An 18,403-nucleotide genomic window follows, 5' to 3' on the forward strand; every position below is an offset into this window, starting at 1 on the left:
GGGGTTCACGCCATTCTCCTGCCTCAGCCTTCCGAGTAGCTGGGACTACAGGCCCCCGCCACCACTCCTGGCTAATTTTTTGTATTTTTAGTAGAGACAGGGTTTCACCGTGTTTGCCAGGATGGTCTCGAACTCCTGACGTTGTGATCCACCCACCTTGGCCTCCCAAAGTGCTGGGATTACAGGTGTGAGCCGCCGTGCCCAACCCTCGAAACATTATAACATCATTTCTGCTCTTTTGGGGGGTGACTTGACTTTCTGAGTAAGGAAGGTTTTCCTAGTCAGGCATGGAGGCTTATGCCTGTAATTCCAGAATGATGGGAGGCTGAGGTGGAAGGATTGCTTAAGCTCAGGAGTTAGAAACTAGCCTGGGTAACATAGCGAGACCCTGTCTCTACAAAATTAAAAAATGAGCCAGGCATGGTGACACACACCTGTGGTCCCAACTACTCAGGAGGCTAAGATGGGAGGATTGCTTGAGCCAGGGAGATCAAGGCTGCGGTGGGCCATGTTTGAGCCACTACACTCCAGCCTGGGTGACAGAGCAAGATCCTGTAGCCTGGGTGCGGTGGCTCACGCCTGTAATCCCAGCACTTTGGGAGGCTGAGGTGGGTGGATCACGAGGTCAGGAGTTTGAGCCCAGCCTGGCCAACATGGTGAAACCCCGTCTCTACTAAAAAATTAGCCAGGCGTGGTGGCACGTGTCTGTAATTCCAGCTAGTCAGGAGGCTGAGGCAGGAGAATCGCTTGAACCCAGGAGGCAGAGGTTGCAGTGAGCTGAGATCGTGCCATTGCACCCCCAGCCTGGGTGACAGGGTGAGATCCCATCTTAAAAAAAAAAGATCTGGTAAAAAAAGAAAAAAAGAAAAAAAAAGGAACAAGGTCTTCCTATTGATGTAAAAATGAAAATGAAATATTTTAGGTAGGAGGCTCTAAAGGTTCCCAGTATAAGGTTCACTACTACACACACTGCTTCCTCCACCGTTCCCCCTCCCCTCCCTCACCCTCACTTGGGGAAATCCCTTGTCTCTAGATGGCCTTCAATTTCCCTACCCAACCTTCAGGCCAATGCCTGGGGAACAGGATCAATAAAAGGTCTTCTTTTTTTATTTTTATTTTTTTGAGACAGAATCTCACTACGTCACCCAGGCTGGAGTGCAGTTGCAGTGGCATGATCTTGGCTCACGGCAACCTCCGCCTCCCGGTTTCAAGAGATTCTCCTGCAGCAGCTTCCCAAGTAGCTGGGATTGCAGGCACGCGCCACCACTTACAGGTGTGAGCCACCACGCCTGGCCTAAGAAAAGGTCTTCAATCAATCAAAAAGGAAAGAAAAGAAAAGGTCTTCAATCCTTGCCCCCACAAGTTCCTCAACCACATCCTCTACCAGTAGCCTCTGAGACCTGGACCATCGATGGGAAAACTTCACTCTTCTTTAAAATTACCCTGGCTGGGTGCAGTGGCTCACGCTTGTAATCTCAGCACTTTGGGAGGCTGAGGTGGGCAGATCATTTGAGGTCAGGAGTTCCAGACCAGCTTAACCAACATGGTGAAACCCCATCTCTACTAAAAATACAAAAAAATTAGCTGGACGTGGTTGCACATGCCTGTAATCCCAGTGCTGAGACCAGCTCAGTAGGGGAGACCCTGACCCAGTGGCACTAGAGGAATTAAAATCACACACACGTAAAAATAGAGGTGTGAAGTGGGAAATCATGGGTCTCACAGCCTTCAGAGCTGAGAGCCCCAAACAGAGATTTACTCACGTATTTATTAACAGCAATCCAGTCATTAGCATTGTTTCTATAGATATTAAATTAACTAAAAGTATCCCTTATGGGAAATGAAGGGATGGGCTGAATTAAAGGAATAGATTGGGCTAGTTAACTGCAGCAGGAGCATGTCCTTAAGGCACAGATGGCTCATGCTATTGTTTGTGACTTAAGAACGCCTTTAAGCGGTTTTTCACCCTGGGTGGGCCAGGTGTTCCTTGCCCTCATTCCCGTAACCCCACAACCTTCCAGCTTGGGCGTTAGGGCCATTATGAATATGTCACAGTGCTGCAGAGATTCTGTTTGTGGCCAGTTTTGGGACCAGTTTATGGCCAGATTTTGGGGGCCTGCTCCCAACATCCCAGCTACTTAGGAGGCTGAGGAAGGAGAATTGCTTGAACCCAGGAGACAGAGATTGCAGTGAGCTGAAATTGTGCTGCTGCACTCCAGCCTGGGAGACAGAGCGGGACTCCATCTCTAAATAAATAAATAAATAAATAAGTAGAGTAAAATAACCCCAACCCAATAGCCAAGTCCCAATCACATACCCTTGCCCTGCTGATCCATCATGGTCTTTGTCTTTTTATAAGCCTCCCCTTGGGCTCATGCAGTCAATGATAATCCTTGCATTATCATTAGGAAGAGAGTGCTCTGGGTTATAACATCTCAAACTTAGCTGCCTGCAGACCCAGTGGGGAGAACTACTCCTGTGAGAACTCAAGTCCCTTCTGCTTATTCCCACCCGCCTTGGTTAGGATAGACCATCTCACCCCCTACCATCCAGCCAGAAGGGGCTTTAGATCCTTGACTGACAATGGCCCACAGATGCATGGTAGTTCCATTTCCTCACTCTCTATCAGTTGGGGCATAAGACTTTGAGCCGTGAGGCTTTGAGACTTGAGACCCAGAGTGACAGGCAATTCTAGCTTATGCCTCCATGTTGGGCCTTCAGTTTCCAAATCACAGAATTATACTATGAAAAAGCTGAAAAGAGTTCATGGATCATTTAGTCCAGACCTTTCACATCACACTGGATGTTTACATAATTGATCCGAAGGCTCAGAGGGTCCGCTTTCTTTTCTCTTAAGTGTGGGAATTAGGGTCAGGACTGGCAGGTGCAGGACTTGCCATGGCCATGCCCCTTAATCCCAGCAGTGCTGAGCAAGGCCTTCCATCCCAGCCCCCGATCCAGCCAGCTGTCTGACTGTGAGTCAGGATGGCAGAGGAAGGTGATGTGGATGAGGGGGATGTGTTCCTGGCATTTGCCCAGGGTCCCTCTCCTCCCAGGGGTCCCATGCGACGTGCCTTGGACAAGGCTTTCTTTATCTTCCTGGCCCTCTTCCTGACACTGCTGATGCTGGAGGTTGCTTATAAGCTGCTGTGGTCACTACCATGGGCAAAGTTAGGGGACTGGCTCCTGGGGACACCTCAGAAGGAGGAGGAGCTGGAATTGTGACCACCTTTCCTATAAACATCTTCTTTCCTCGCCAAGGAGGTGAGAGGGGAGACAGGAGGGAAATGGGAGTGTTGGGGGCTGTGGAGGAGACGCTTGGATAGCTTAGGGCAGCAGTCTTTTTTTTTGGTGGGGTGGGGGATGGAGTTTTGCTCTTGTTGCTGGGGCTGGAGTGCAATGGCACGATCTTGGCTCTCTGCAACCTCTGTCTCCAGAGTTCAAGGGATTCTCCTGCCTCAGCCTCCTAAGTAGCTGGGATTACAGGCATGTGCCACCGCACCCGGCTAATTTTGTATTTTTAGTAGAGACAGGGTTTCTCCATGTTGGTCAGGCTGGTCTCGAACCCTGACCTCAGGTGATCTGCCCACCTTGGCCTCCCAAAGTGCTGGGATTACAGGCGTGAGCCACTGCGCCCGGCCAGGGCAGCAATCTTAAATTCTGCACCTATACTCAGGGAAATAATTTTGAAAAAGTATATACTCCTTCACATATCTTTAAGTAGGTATCTAAAAATTTTCATCATCAGTTAAAATTGTGGCCGGGCACAGTGGCTTATGCCTGTAATCCCAGAACTTTGGGAGGCCGAGGCAGGGGGCCGACCTGAGGTCAGGAGTTCAAGATCAGTCTGGCAAATATGGTGAAACCCTGTGTCTACTAAAAATACAAAAACTAGCTGGGCAAGTTGGTGGGCACCTGATTCTCTGCCTCAGCGACTTGGAGGCTGAAGAGGAGAATCGCTTGAACCCCGGAGGCAGTTGCAGTGAGCCGAGATCACACCATTGCCCTCCGGCCTGGGTGATAAGAGTGAGACTCCTTCCAAAAATAAATAAATAAATAAATAAAAATTGTTTCAAGGATGTAATTCTGGCATATTGAAAATATTCACATTTATTTATTTATTTATTTATTTATTTATTTATTTGAGGTGGAGTCTTGCTCTGTCTCCCAGGCTGCACTGCAGTGGCACAATCTTGGCTCACTGCAACCTCTGCCTCTGGGGTTCAAGCTATTCTCCTGCCACAGCCTTCTGAGTAGCTGGGACCACAGGTGTGTACCAGCACGCCTGACTGATTTTTTTTTTTTTTTTTTTTTTTTTTTGAGACGGAGTCTTGCTCTGCCGCCCAGGCTGGAGTGCAGTGGCCGGATCTCAGCTCACTGCAAGCTCCGCCTCCCGGGTTCCCGCCATTCTCCTGCCTCAGCCTCCCGAGTAGCTGGGACTACAGGCGCCCGCCACCTCGCCCGGCTAGTTTTCTGTATTTTTTAGTAGAGACGGGGTTTCACCGTGTTAGCCAGGGTGGTCTCGATCTCCTGACCTCGTGATCCGCCCGTCTCGGCCTCCCAAAGTGCTGGGATTACAGGCTTGAGCCACCGCGCCCGGCCTCTGACTGATTTTTATATTTTTAGCAGAGACAGGGATTTCACTATGTTGGCCAGGCTGGTCTCGAACTCCTTTTTTGTTTTTTGAGACAGAGTCCTTCTGTCGCCCAGGCTGGAGTGCAGTGGCAGTGATCTCGGCTCACTGCAGCCTCTGCCTCGCAGATCAAGTGATTCTCCTGTCTCAGGCCCCCAAATAGCTGGGATTACAGGTGTGCGCCACCATGCCCAGCCATTTTTGTATTTTTAGTAGAGACGGGGTTTCACCGTGTTGGCAAGGCTGGTCTGGAACTCCTGATGCCAAGTGATCCACCCACCTCAGCCTCCCAAAGTGCTGGGATTACAGGCGTGAGCCACTGCACCCAGCCTATTTATTTATTTATTGAGATGAGGTCTCACTATGTTGCTTAGGCTGGTCTGTACTCCTGAGATCAAGCAATCCACCCACCTCAACTTCCCAAAGTGCTAGGATTATAGGCGGTGAGCCACAGTATCTGGCCACATTTTATTTTATTTTATTTTATTTATTTATTTATTTATTATTTAAAAAATTTTTTTAGTTTTTGAGATGGAGTCTTGCTCTGTCACCCAGGCTGGAGTGCAGTGTCAAAATCTCGGCTCACTGCAACCTCCGCCTCCTGGGTTCAAGCGATTCTTCTGCCTCAGCCTCCCAACTAGCTGGGACTACAGGCGCCCGCCACCTCGCCCGGCTAATTTCTGTATTTTTAGTAGAGACGGGGTTTCACCGTGTTAGCCAGGGTGGTCTCGATCTCCTAGACCTCGTGATCTGCCCGCCTCGGCCTCCCAAAGTGCTGGAATTACAGGCATGAGCCACGCGCTGGAGCCACAGGCTGGAGTGCAGTGGTGCGATGTTGGCTCACGACAACCTCCGCCTCCCAGGTTCAAGCAATTCTCCTGCCTCAGCCTCCCAAACAACTGGGACTACAGGTGCCCGCCACTGCACCCAGCTAATTTTTTTGTAATTTTAGTAGAGACAGGGTTTCATCATGTTGGCCAGGCTGGTCTCGAATTCCTGTCTTCAGGTGATCCTCCCACCTCAGCCTCCCAAGTGCTGGGATTTCAGGTGTGAGCCACCACGCCCGGCCTATTTTTTTATTTTTTGAGACAGAGTCTTGCTCTGTCACCCAGGCTGGAGTGCAGTGGCACGATCTTGGCTTAACTGCAACCTTCGCCTCCCAAATTCAAAGGATTCTCCTGCCTCAGCTCCCAAGTAGCTGGGATTACAGGCACCCACAACCACACCTGGCTAATTTTTTGTATCTTTAGTAGAGACAAGGTTTCACCATGTTGGTCAGGCTGGTCTCAAACTCCTGACCTCAAGTGATCTGCCCACCTTGGCCTCCCAAAGTGCTAGGATTACAGGCATGAGTCACCATGCCTGGCCCGGCATTTTAAAATAAAACAATTAGATCACCATTTATTGTCCAGTGGAATTGAAATACCATAGTGATGCCGGGTGCAGTGCTTCACACCTGTAATCCCAGCACTTTGGGAGGCCGAGTTGGGTGGATCACGAGGTCAGGAGTTCGAGACCAGCCTGGCCAATATGCCGAAAACCCATCTCTACTAAAAAAAAAAAAAAAAAAAAAATACAAAAATTTAGCTGGGCATGGTGTCATGCGCCTGTATTCCCAGCTGCTCAGGAGGCTGAGGCAGGAGAATCGCTTAAACCAGAGAGGCGGAGGTTGCAGTGAGCCGAGATTGTGCCATTGCACTCCAGCCTGGGTACGGAGCAAGACTCTGTCTGAAAAAAAAAAAAAAGTATAAATAAGTTCTTACCAGTTGGGAATCATTCCTTTTTTTCTTTCATCGCCTCTTTTCTCCTTGAGCTCCTACTACTACTCCACTTCCCCACAAACTTTATGCTTTTATACTTGAAAGTCCTTTATTGACCAAACTTTTACATCTTCCTGCATATACATATATATTAATGGAGATGAAAAATATCTTTCTTGTGTTTGTAAGACTCTAGTTGTTAAAAATTATTCTGGAGTAACTGTTACAATTATTATAAGAACAGAATGTTCTTATAAACATGTGATCGTACACATTTTTTTTTTTTGAAGGAGTCTTGCTCTTTCGCCCAGGCTGGAGTGCAGTGGCGGGATCTCGGCTCACGGAAGCTCCGCCTCCCGGGTTCATGCCATTCTCCTGCCTCAGCTTCCTGAGTAGCTAGGACTACAAGGCGCCTGCCACCACGCGCTGCTAATTTTTTTTTTTTGTATTTTTATTTTTAGTAGAGACGGGGTTTCACCGTGTTAGCCAGGGTGGTCTTGATCTCCTGACCTTGTGATCCGCCTGCCTTGGCCTCCCAAAGTGCTGGGATTACAGGCGTGAGCCACCGCGCCTGGCCGATGGTACACATTTTTATAACTGTTAAAAATAAATTTTTAATAAGATAGTAGTCTGGGAGTGGCGGTTCACCCCATAACCCAGCACTTTGAGACGCTGAGGTGGGAGGATTGCTTGAGGCCAAGAGCTCAAGATCCATCTGGGCAACATAGTGAGACTCTGTTGCTATAAGAAAACCTTTTTTTTTTTTTTTTTTTTGAGACTGAGTCTTGCTCTGTCGCCAGGCTGGAGTGCAGTGGCTGATCTCGGCTCACTGCAACCTCCGCCTCCCAGGTTCAAGTGATTCTCCTGCCTCAGCCTCCCGAGTAGCTGGGCCTACAGGCGCGTGCCACCAAACCCAGCTATTTTTTGTATTTTTAGTAGAGACGGGGTTTCACCATGTTGGCCAGGCTGGTCTCAAACTCCTGACCTCAGGTGATCTGCCCGCCTCGGCCTTCCAAAGTTCTGGGACTACAGGCATGAGCCACCGTGCCCGGTCTCTACAAAAAACTTTTTAAAAAAAATTAGCCGGGTGAGGTGGTGTGCGCCTGTAGTCCTAGCTACTTGAGGTGGGAGGATGGCTTGTGAGCTATGATCGTACCCGCATTCCAGCCTGGTTGATAGAACAAGACGCTGGCCGGGCGCCGTGGCTCAAGCCTGTAATCCTAGCACTTTGGGAGGCCGAGACGGGCGGATCACGAGGTCAGGAGATCGAGACCATCCTGGTTAACACGGTGAAACCCCGTTTCTACCACAAAATACAAAAAAAAAAAAACCAAAAAACTAGCCGGGCGAGGTGGCGGGCGCCTGTAGTCCCAGCAGCTGCTGGGGAGGCAGAGGCAGGAGAATGGCGTAAACCCGGGAGGCGGAGCTTGCAGTGAGCTGAGATCCGGCCACTGCACTCTAGCCCGGGCGACAGAGCGAGACTCCATTTCAAAAAAAAAAAAAAAAAAAAAAAACAAGACCCTTTTTTTCTTTTCTTTTTTTTTTTTTTGAGATAATCTCGCTCTGTCGCCCAGGCTGGAGTGCAATGATGCGATCTCGGCTCACTGCAACCTCCGCCTCCCGGGTTCGAGCGGTTTTCCTTCCTCGGCCTCCTGAGTAGCTGGGACTACAGGCGCCTGCCACCACGCCCAGCTAATTTTTTGTATTTTTAGTAGAGACGGGGTTTCACCATGTTGGCCAGGATGGTCTCCATCTCTTGACCCCATGATACGCCCGCCTGGGTCCCCCAAAGTGCTGGCATTACAGGCGTGAGCCACCGCGCCCGGCCGACCTTGCCTTTAAAAAAACAAACAAACAAACAAAAAAAGAAAGGAAATAAAAGAAAAAAAAGAAAAGGTGTTCATGGTGCCTTAGTGAAAGAAACAGGGTACATCTCCCTTTATTTTAAACAGGTAAGAATACCCCAGGAGATTTCATGGTTGAGAACTACACTTTTGAGGGCGGAGGGGAAAAAGAGAGAACTATTCTTTTCTTTTTTCTTAAGAGGGTGTCTCTATTGTAAAAGGAGAAGTGAAGAATGAGAACCTGTACTGCAGGTGTTTCCTTAGGAAGACCAATTTTGGGAAAGTTGAGGTTCTGGAAATTAAATCCCTTACATCTCCCAAGTTCCAGTCCTCGCGGAGGTTTTTTATGTTCCCCATTTTGAAAGCTGTAGACTTTGACGACTGGAGAGAAGTGATGTGGGATTGTTCAATGGACGGGTGTTTGCGATTCTATGACTCAGCGTTAGGGATGTAGTAAATTCTGTGAACCTAGTTAAGCGGCAAGATGCCCACCACTTGTGGAAATGGGAATCTTTGCGATTGGGACCTTGTTAATCTTTCTGGTTTCCTCATAAGCTCACCTCTGGACCCAGCCTTGCCTCCACGACTCCCTCCAACCTCCCTAAACTCAACGAGGTGGGTATCAAGTCTGTTTCTTCATCCTTCATTCTTTTTTACCCTCTCCCAGAAGAGGAGGAGGAAACCCAAAGTATTTTATGAGCCTCATTTCGTTTCACAGCAGCCCTTGCAGAGGCTCAAACTCTCCTCCAAGCCCCACCCCATCATCGCCCATCCGCAGACCCTGGGCCTCCACGACAAAGCACGGCCTCACAGTCAGCACCGACGGCCCTTCGAGGACCCCCTCTGGAGGAGAACCATTCAGGTCCCAACCGTCTGGTCATTAGTTCTGTGGTGAAGCTTGAAAAGCAAATCAGCAACAATAGTAATAATAATAACACTTTTGTATGGCGCATTGTGCTTATTTGTACGCATGTGTTATAACGACTGTGGGACGCAGCACCTGGCAGTAGAAGCAGCTGCTGGACAGCGGCAAGGAGCGCGCCGCCCTTGCAGGGGAAGGGGCTGGGTCAGCCGAATAAGCCGTGGAAATGGGAACCTGGGGGACAGGAAAGCAGGGCCAGATAGCTTGCCAATAGCCTAGTTGAAGATAAAGGTTTTACTTCCCTTTTAAGAGACTTCTGCCATTCCCTGAAACCCTACGCAGCTTTGGAAAGCCCAATTCCTAAACCACCCTGTTCGGTTCCCCTGCCCCTCCTTGGAAAGGAGGCTCCGTTCTCCCCACGCGCTACTCGCCGGCGGTTGGACCCCAGGGAGGAAGTTTCTGATTGGCGGAGTCAGAGAAGCACCGGGTGAAAAGAGCTCCTCCGGCTGCGCACCGAAGTTCTGGCGTAGCCAGCGCCGTACGGCAAAATGGCGGCCCCCAGCTGCTTTGGGACGCCCGGGTTCGGGGAGACAAACTCCGACCTGGAAGACCGCGCTGACTATGTGGGCGGCACTGGAGGTGTTCGCGGGGCGGGCCTACGGCCGCTTCCGGCCACAGGAAGCCTTGTTCCGTACGACAATATGGCGGCGCTTAGTTGCATGCAGGCGGAAACTCTGTTGCTTCCGGTCCGTAGTGGGGCCTGCGGTGGGAGTGGGAAGGAAGGCGGAGGGAACCATGCGAGGTTCTGAGATCTGCGGCGAGGGTCGCCTCGAGAGACGGTTTCTGAGGTGGGGGCCGGATGGTGCGGGGATCAGAGGCGGGGGCGGGGATATCGAGGCAGAGGTATTGGGGAGAGCCGGGCTCTGAGTCTGAGGGGAAAACTGTGGTACCTTCCTATCCCTGAAAGGGAGTGGGGCGGCCGGGGGCTGAACTGGGGGAGGGGGATTTGGCGGGAAGCGCATCTACCGGACCGGCCGGACCCAGGGTTGGGATCTAAGAGGAATCGGGAGAGCGTAGCGCGGTGCGGGGGGACTTCTAATTAGTTACAGGTCTCCGAGAGAATGGGGAAAATTAGGGTGGGGTGAAAGGGAGGGGACTTGGGTAAAATATCTTCAACCTAAAGGCCCAGTTTGAGGAGACTCATCTGAGGGTGAAATACGGAGATAATTCAAGGAGGGGAAAAGAGAACGGACTGTTGGGAGGGAACCTCTTTCACCTCAGAGAGTCTAGGAGTTGGGGTGATCATTCAGGATGGGGCGGGTGTGGGGTTGACTTGTTTGAGGGCAGAGGGGGCAAACACATGAGGTGGCGCCCACAGGAGTGTGTTGTCTGTGCCAGGGGGTGTCAGGACGATTTAGGGTGCAGTGTGGGAGAAAGAACCAACTTGCCAACTCTGAGAAAGAGTGGGGAAATGCAACAGAAAGACCGGAAATCGACGTGAGGGGTGGAGCAGAAGGTGGCAACTTAAGGTGTGGGGGGGTTTGCCCCCCCACACACCACTTGAAGGGCCCGAAAAGCATATAGAACTAATGGTTATTGAAATCAGGTGGTGAAGACAGTGTTGGTCAGGGCTGAAACCCAAGGAGTTCAGAAAATGCGTGAGGTGAAGGGATGGGGCTATGCTGGAGGGGCTCATTCTGAGGCCCCATCCCCTTCCAGCAGGAATTCTGAAATCCCCACCACTTCCTCCTTCCGGGGGATTTGATTCCCCCATGGCCACCGCTAACAGCATCATTGTGCTGGATGATGATGACGAAGATGAAGCAGCTGCTCAGCCAGGGCCCTCCCACCCACTCCCCAGTACAGCCTCACCAGGGGCAGAAGCCCCTAGCTCTTCTGAGCCTCATGGGGCCAGAGGAAGCAGTAGTTCGGGCGGCAAGAAGTGCTACAAGCTGGAGAATGAGAAGCTGTTCCAAGAGGTGAGCTTTAGCGGGGAAGATCGTTGTACCCCAGGGAGGGGGATGGCTGACTGGCTCTCCTGTCCTTTCTTCCCCACTAACCCCACTCCCCTTTCTCTCAACCCCCTCCCTTGTCTCTCTTCCCCTTCCTTCTTCCCCTGAACCTTCTAGTTCCTTGAACTTTGTAAGACGCAGACAGCGGACCACCCTGAGGTGGTCCCATTCCTCTCTAACCGGCAGCAACGTGCCCACTCTCTGTTTTTGGCCTCGGCGGAGTTCTGCAACATCCTCTCTCGGGTCCTATCTCGGGCCCAGAGCCGGCCATCTAAGCTCTATGTCTACATCAATGAGCTCTGCACTGTTCTCAAGGCCCACTCAGCCAAAAAGAAGCTGAACTTGGCCCCTGCTGCCACCACGTCCAATGAGCCCTCTGGGAATAACCCTCCCACACACCTCTCCTTGGACCCCACAAACGCTGAAAACACTGCCTCTCAGGCCCCAAGGACCCGTGGTTCCCGGCGGCAGATCCAGCGCTTGGAGCAGCTGCTGGCGCTCTATGTGGCAGAGATCAAGCGGCTGCAGGAAAAGGAGTTGGATCTCTCAGAATTGGATGACCCAGACTCCACATACCTGCAGGAGGCACGGTTGAAGCGTAAGCTGATCCGCCTCTTTGGGCGACTATGTGAGCTGAAAGACTGCTCTTCACTGACCGGCCGTGTCATAGAGCAGCGCATCACCTACCGTGGCACCCGCTACCCAGAGGTTAACAGGCGCATTGAGCGGCTCATCAACAAGCCAGGGCCTGATACCTTCCCTGACTATGGGGATGTGCTTCGGGCAGTAGAGAAGGCAGCTGCCCGACACAGCCTTGGCCTCCCCCGACAGCAGCTCCAGCTCATGGCTCAGGATGCCTTCCGAGATGTGGGCATCAGGTTACAGGAACGACGTCACCTCGATCTCATCTACAACTTTGGCTGCCACCTCACAGATGACTATAGGCCAGGTAGGGGGTTAGTGGGATGCCTCTCAGTGACCCTTATATGTCAGGTATGAGGCGGATGGGGCATCTCTCTAGTCCTTTCTAGGGTTTGTACTCTTCTAGTCCCTTCCACGGCTGAGTGCTCTGACTTTATATTTTCCCACGTAGGCATTGACCCTGCACTATCAGATCCTGTGTTGGCCCGGCGCCTTCGGGAAAACCGGAGTTTGGCCATGAGTCGGCTGGATGAGGTCATCTCCAAATATGCAATGTTGCAAGACAAAAGTGAGGAGGGCGAGAGAAAAAAGAGAAGAGCTCGGCTCCAAGGCACCTCTTCCCACTCTGAAGACACCCCCGCCTCCTTGGATTCTGGTGAGGTGTGGATGGGGTAAAGCCTTCAGAGAGACATTGTCCTTCCCCTGCACTGGCCACCAGGGAGTCCAGGTTGACTGATGGGGGAGCATGAGAAGGAATGCAAGAACCAAACCCTCTAGGGCAAGGGATTCCTTAGAGAAACTTCTTTGTCCCCCAGGGCCCTAGTGGAATGGCATCCCAGGGGTGCCCTTCTGCCTCCAAAGCTGAGACAGATGACGAAGAAGATGAAGAGAGTGATGAGGAAGAGGAGGAGGATGAGGAGGAGGAGGAGGAAGAAGAAGAAGAGGAGGAGGCCACAGATTCTGAAGAGGAGGAGGATCTGGAACAGATGCAGGAGGGTCAGGAGGACGATGAAGAGGAGGAGGAAGAGGAAGAAGCAGCAGGTATGTCAAGGGAACATTCTCCTCACCTGTCATTTCTGTTTTTGTTAGGCATAAGCCACCTGTTTGAGACCTTTCCCTTCCTCCTCCTAGTGTCCTCTCAGCAGTATTTTTTCCCCTCATTCTCGGGCTACCCTCTCCCCTTTTCTTCTTTTCCAGGTAAAGATGGAGACGGGAGCCCCATGTCCTCACCACAGATCTCCACTGAAAAGAACCTGGAACCTGGCAAACAGATCAGCAGGTCTTCAGGGGAGCAGCAAAACAAAGTGTCACCCTTGTTACTGTCAGAAGAACCCCTGGCCCCCTCCAGCATAGATGCTGAAAGCAATGGAGAACAGCCTGAGGAGCTGACCCTGGAGGAAGAAAGCCCTGTGTCTCAGCTCTTTGAGCTAGAGATTGAAGCTTTGCCCCTGGATACCCCTTCCTCTGTGGAGATGGACATTTCCTCTTCCAGGAAGCAATCAGAGGAGCCCTTCACCACTGTCTTAGAGAATGGGGCAGGCATGGTCTCTTCTACTTCCTTCAATGGAGGCGTCTCTCCTCACAACTGGGGAGATTCTGGTCCCCCCTGCAAAAAATCTCGGAAGGAGAAGAAGCAAACAGGATCAGGGCCATTAGGAAACAGGTAATAACAACAGGAGGAGGAAGAGGGAAGCCAAGGAGGGATTGCAGGGGACTTTCGGAGAGGAATATTGGGGAACTGAGTCTGCTGGGAGAGACTGGACTGCCCTCCTCCAGCCTCAGTCTTCCCTTACCCCTCCGCATATTTATGTTTCGGTTTCTAGCTATGTGGAAAGGCAAAGGTCAGTGCATGAGAAGAATGGGAAAAAGATATGTACCCTGCCCAGCCCACCTTCCCCCTTGGCTTCCTTGGCCCCGGTTGCTGATTCCTCCACGAGGGTGGACTCTCCCAGCCATGGCCTGGTGACCAGCTCCCTCTGCATCCCTTCTCCAGCCCAGCTGTCCCAAACCCCCCAATCACAACCTCCTCGGCCCAGTACTTACAAGGTAAGAAGGGGAGGCCATGTTTCCTCTGATAATTTGTTCTCTTTCATTGTCTGTTTCAGCTGCTCTGTCTGAATATTGCACCTGCCACATCCTGTCTCTTTTTCCCACCCGTTTTATCCTGTAAATCCTCCTGTCTGTTTCTTTTCTCCTGTACTCTCGAGCTCTGACTCTTTGTCTCTGACTTCCCTGCAGACAAGTGTGGCCACACAATGCGATCCAGAAGAGATCATCGTGCTCTCAGACTCTGATTAGCTGCCTCCCCTTCTCCCTGCCTCCAGAATGTTTTGGGATAGCATGTGGAGGAATGTGGGAAGCAGATGACTGAGGAAGGGATGGACTAAGCTAATCCCCTTTTGGTGGTGTTTCTTTAAAAAAAAAAAAAAGCTTAAGTTTTACACAGAAACATTAATAATAAAGTTCTTTTCTTACTGTATCACTGTCTTTTTCTTGTCCTTCTACTGTTACAGATTGGCATTAGCTGTCCCCTTGCTCAGGGTTAGCCCAATATCCCCGGGGTAGTCCCGATCTGTCCTTTCTAGCCTGGTCTTTTGTTGTTGTTGTCTCGCTGTGTCGCCCAGGCCAGAGTGCAGTGGTGCGATCACAGCTCACTGCAGCCTGGACCTCCCAGTCTCAAGTGATAATGCCCCAGTCTCCCGAGTAGCCGGGACTACAGGCGCGTGCCACCATACCTGGCTAATTTTTTGTTTTTGTTGTTTGTATTTTTTGTAGAGACAGGGTTTCGCCATGTTGTTCAGGCTGTACTTTTTTTTTTTTTTTAAGTGCTTCAGCCGCCTTAACGCACTTTACTTTTTCACTTCGTGCAGTAGGAGTGAAAAAGCCAATGAGGGGCCGACTCAAGGTTATTTGGCCAATCCAGGCCCGGAGAAAGGGGGCGGGGCTTCAGGGGGCTGTAAGGAGCTAGGAAAAGGGCGATTAGATCCCACCAACCAGCTAATGGTCACAGCTCAGAGGCGGAGCCTGGGGAACGATACCTGAACCCATCGCCAATGGGAAAAGACAGGCTTATAGCTTTAAAGGGGAATAAATGCTTCGGCCGAACCAAGTCCTGAGTTCCCAGCGGAGGAGGGGGAATCTGATCTTTTAAGGTGGAATGAGGCGACGGTTCTTTAAAGGCAAAGTGGCCGAGTCGGCCGAGTATTGCCCAGCGGCACGGGCGGGGTGGCCGGCTGTGCCTTTAAAGGCAGAGGGGCGGGAGGCGGAGCGGAGGCGGAGGGCGGAGGAAGTCGGCGCAAGATGGCGGCGGGAGGGGCCCAGGCTGCTGCTCTGGCCGCCGAGTGAGGGGCGGGGGGGGCCCGGGGGCGCGCGGCCCGGTAAGCGGGGACGCGCGAGGTTGGGGGGCGCCTTCCGAGTGGGAGAAGAGGCCGAGGTAGCGCCTGGGGCGGAGCGGGGGGGGCGGGGTCCGTTGTGGGCGGAGGTAGACAAGGGGCGGGGTCGAAAGGCCCGATAGTGGGCGGGGCACGGGGGCGGGCCTGGAAAGGGGCGGGGCTAGAGAGAAGCTGGGGTAAAGGGGGCGTGGTCGACGAGAGAGCTTGCGGGGCATAGCATGGAGGGGAGATGGAGCAAGGGTTGGTTTTCAGTAGCGGAGCTGCCCTGCCCCCTCCCAAAAAGTGGGTGCAAAACACCAAAAAGGTAGATTTTGGAATGTCAGACTCCCAGGTAAATGGGAAATAGGGTGTAATTCCGAAGGAAGCCACTCCACCCGCTAAGAGCACCTTATTTCTCTAACCTCCAAGGAAAGGGCACAGGATTTGTCAGATACCTGTGTTTGCTGGCGGTGCCACTTGCTGTGTGACCTTGGATAATCTTGTAATCTTTCTGAGCCTCAGTTTCCTCATCTGTCAAATGGGGTTGAGAGGAATACCTACCTCACTGTTGTGGGGAGTTACACAGATAATGGGTGTGAACATATTTTTGAGTTGTAATGGGCTGTGTCGTTATAAGATGTTATCATTATTCTTTTCTCTTTTTCTTCCCAGAGACCCCCCCGGCCGCCCTCTTCCTTTCTTTGTTCCTGTGGCTGGGGGGGTATCCCCTCCCTCCACAACATGGAGCCATCTCCTCTGTCTCCCAGTGGGGCAGCACTTCCCCTGCCGCTGTCGCTGGCTCCGCCCCCACTACCCCTGCCAGCAGCTGCGGTGGTACATGTGTCCTTCCCTGAGGTGACCAGTGCCCTCCTGGAGTCCCTCAATCAGCAGCGTCTGCAGGGCCAGCTCTGCGATGTGTCTATCCGAGTGCAGGGCCGTGAGTTCCGGGCTCATCGGGCTGTCCTGGCTGCCTCCTCCCCTTACTTCCATGATCAGGTCCTACTCAAGGGCATGACCTCCATCTCACTGCCCAGTGTCATGGACCCAGGCGCCTTTGAGACTGTCCTAGCCTCCGCTTACACTGGCCGCCTCAGCATGGCTGCTGCTGACATTGTCAACTTCCTCACAGTGGGGTCTGTGCTCCAAATGTGGCACATTGTGGACAAGTGCACTGAACTACTCCGAGAAGGCCGGGCCTCAGCTACCACCACCATCACTACTGCTGCAGCCACCTCTGTCACTGTCCCTGGTGCTGGGGTCCCATCCGGGAGTGGGGGCACTGTGGCCCCTGCTACCATGGGCTCTGCACGCTCCCATGCCTCCAGCCGGGCCAGTGAGAATCAATCTCCCAGCAGCAGCAACTACTTCAGCCCCAGGGAGTCCACTGATTTCTCATCTTCCTCTCAAGAGGCATTTGCAGCTTCTGCAGTAGGCAGTGGGGAGCGTCGAGGAGGTGGCCCTGTGTTCCCAGCCCCTGTCGTTGGCAGTGGGGGGGCCACATCTGGAAAGCTGCTGCTGGAGGCAGATGAGCTGTGCGATGATGGTGGGGATGGGAGGGGGGCAGTGGTTCCTGGGACTGGGGTCCGGAGACCCACCTACACACCCCCTAGCATCGTGCCACAGAAACACTGGGTATACGTGAAGCGAGGTGGTAATTGCCCAGCACCAGCACCGCTGGTTCCCCAAGACCCAGATCTGGAGGAGGAAGAGGAAGAGGAAGACCTGGTGTTGACCTGTGAGGATGATGAAGATGAAGAGCTAGGGGGTAGCTCCAGGGTTCCAGTAGGGGGAGGGCCTGAGGCTACCCTCAGCATAAGTGATGTCCGTACCCTGAGTGAGCCCCCAGACAAGGGAGAGGAGCAGGTTAACTTCTGTGAGTCCTCCAATGACTTTGGCCCATATGAGGGTGGGGGTCCTGGGGCAGGTCTTGATGACTCAGGGGGGCCAACTCCCTCTTCCTATGCACCCTCCCACCCTCCTCGACCACTTCTTCCCTTGGACATGCAGGGCAACCAGATCTTGGTCTTCCCGTCGTCTTCATCCTCCTCCTCACAGGCTCCTGGCCAACCACCGGGGAACCAAGCAGAACACGGGGCAGTGACTGTGGGGGGCACGTCGGTGGGGAGCCTGGGTGTGCCGGGTAGCGTTGGGGGGGTCCCTGGAGGGACTGGCAGCGGGGACGGGAATAAGATCTTTCTGTGCCATTGTGGGAAGGCCTTCTCCCACAAGAGCATGCGGGACCGGCACGTGAACATGCATCTCAATCTGCGGCCGTTTGACTGCCCCGTGTGCAACAAAAAGTTCAAGATGAAGCACCATCTGACTGAGCACATGAAGACGCACACAGGTCTCAAGCCCTACGAGTGCGGAGTCTGCGCCAAGAAGTTCATGTGGCGAGACAGCTTCATGCGCCACCGAGGACACTGTGAGCGCCGGCACCGCCTGGGTGGGGGCGGAGCCGGACCCGGGCCTGGGACGCCCACGGGGCCTTCCTTGCCTTCTAAGAGAGAGTCTTCCGGAACGGGCGGGGGCAGCGGCGATGAAGCGAGTGCGGCCACGCCCCCGTCCAGTAGACGTGTCTGGTCCCCACCCAGCGTCCACAAGGTGGAGATGGGCTTCAGTGGAGGTGGAGGAGCAAACTGAAGGGGCAGGCTACTGGGGTGGGGTAGCTTTCGGGAAAAGGAATAAGCACGATACAAGGGCGCTGTGACCCCCGGGTGATCTCCCACCACTCTTTCTGTCTTCCTTTATCTCTGTGGACTTGTATATATTCTGGAAGGGGAGCCACAGTTGCACCATCGCCCGCCCATTCTACTACTCAGCCCCTCCCTCCCAAGGTATTTCCGGAACTAAGCCCTTCCTTTCCCTCTGATGGGTACACTGAAGCCCCTGCTCCACAGAGTAGGGTGCACGAGGAGGGTAGGAGAGGGGGCGTGTTGAGCATCTTGCAGTCACAGGGTCAGGGGTCAGGTGGTTGTAGTCTGTGCCTGAAGTCTGTGTTTGTGTTGTCGTGGAGACCAGGCCTATGAGCCCCACCCTTGTCCTAGAACCTACCCCCTCTCAAGGATGCGCTCTTTATTTCTACCCTCTGTCCTCGCCACCCCCCACTTCCCGTGGAAATTCCCAACTCGGTTCTCATGGAGGAGTGGGTGGAGACAAGGAGGGAGTAAGTCTTAGGAGTACAAGGTTTTTATTTTTTTTAACAGTGATTAAAATATTTATTGGTCATTTACTTGGCTTCCCAACAACCGTGTGTTTGGTGGGGACGCGGCACAGATG

General features: G+C 52.7%; 3 protein-coding genes across 5 annotated transcripts; all 3 read left to right on the top strand.

Annotated features, from left to right (window-relative positions):
• The first annotated feature begins 2,985 nt into the window (after positions 1–2,985).
• LOC139363184 (small integral membrane protein 40) lies at positions 2,986–3,225 on the top strand. The gene has a single exon (XM_071096088.1). It carries the CDS (start codon positions 2,986–2,988, stop codon positions 3,223–3,225), a length of 240 nt encoding a protein of 79 aa, XP_070952189.1.
• A 6,600-nt stretch (positions 3,226–9,825) lies between these two features.
• On the top strand, positions 9,826–14,232 carry LOC105474456 (death domain associated protein). Of its 3 annotated transcripts, none has more exons than XM_011729101.2 (8): positions 9,826–9,947; positions 10,819–11,078; positions 11,229–12,060; positions 12,205–12,413; positions 12,569–12,794; positions 12,951–13,416; positions 13,577–13,799; positions 13,992–14,232. In XM_011729101.2, the coding sequence occupies exons 2-8, from the start codon at positions 10,872–10,874 to the stop codon at positions 14,049–14,051; spliced, it is 2,223 nt and encodes a 740-aa protein (XP_011727403.2). In that variant the 5' UTR covers positions 9,826–9,947; positions 10,819–10,871; the 3' UTR covers positions 14,052–14,232. The 3 variants fall into 3 exon arrangements, with proteins under 3 accessions (XP_011727403.2, XP_011727404.2, XP_070953303.1); XM_011729102.2 differs by having other exon boundaries at positions 10,822–11,078; XM_071097202.1 differs by having other exon boundaries at positions 9,861–9,947; positions 10,889–11,078.
• Positions 14,233–15,038: 806 nt separating this feature from the next.
• Positions 15,039–18,356, top strand: LOC105474454 (zinc finger and BTB domain containing 22). The gene is made up of 2 exons (XM_011729097.3): positions 15,039–15,130; positions 15,797–18,356. The coding sequence occupies exon 2, from the start codon at positions 15,866–15,868 to the stop codon at positions 17,765–17,767; it is 1,902 nt and encodes a 633-aa protein (XP_011727399.1). The 5' UTR covers positions 15,039–15,130; positions 15,797–15,865; the 3' UTR covers positions 17,768–18,356.
• Positions 18,357–18,403: the final 47 nt, after the last annotated feature.

The sequence above is a fragment of the Macaca nemestrina genome, chromosome 5 (assembly GCF_043159975.1).
Source record: "Macaca nemestrina isolate mMacNem1 chromosome 5, mMacNem.hap1, whole genome shotgun sequence".
Lineage (NCBI taxonomy): Eukaryota > Metazoa > Chordata > Mammalia > Primates > Cercopithecidae > Macaca > Macaca nemestrina.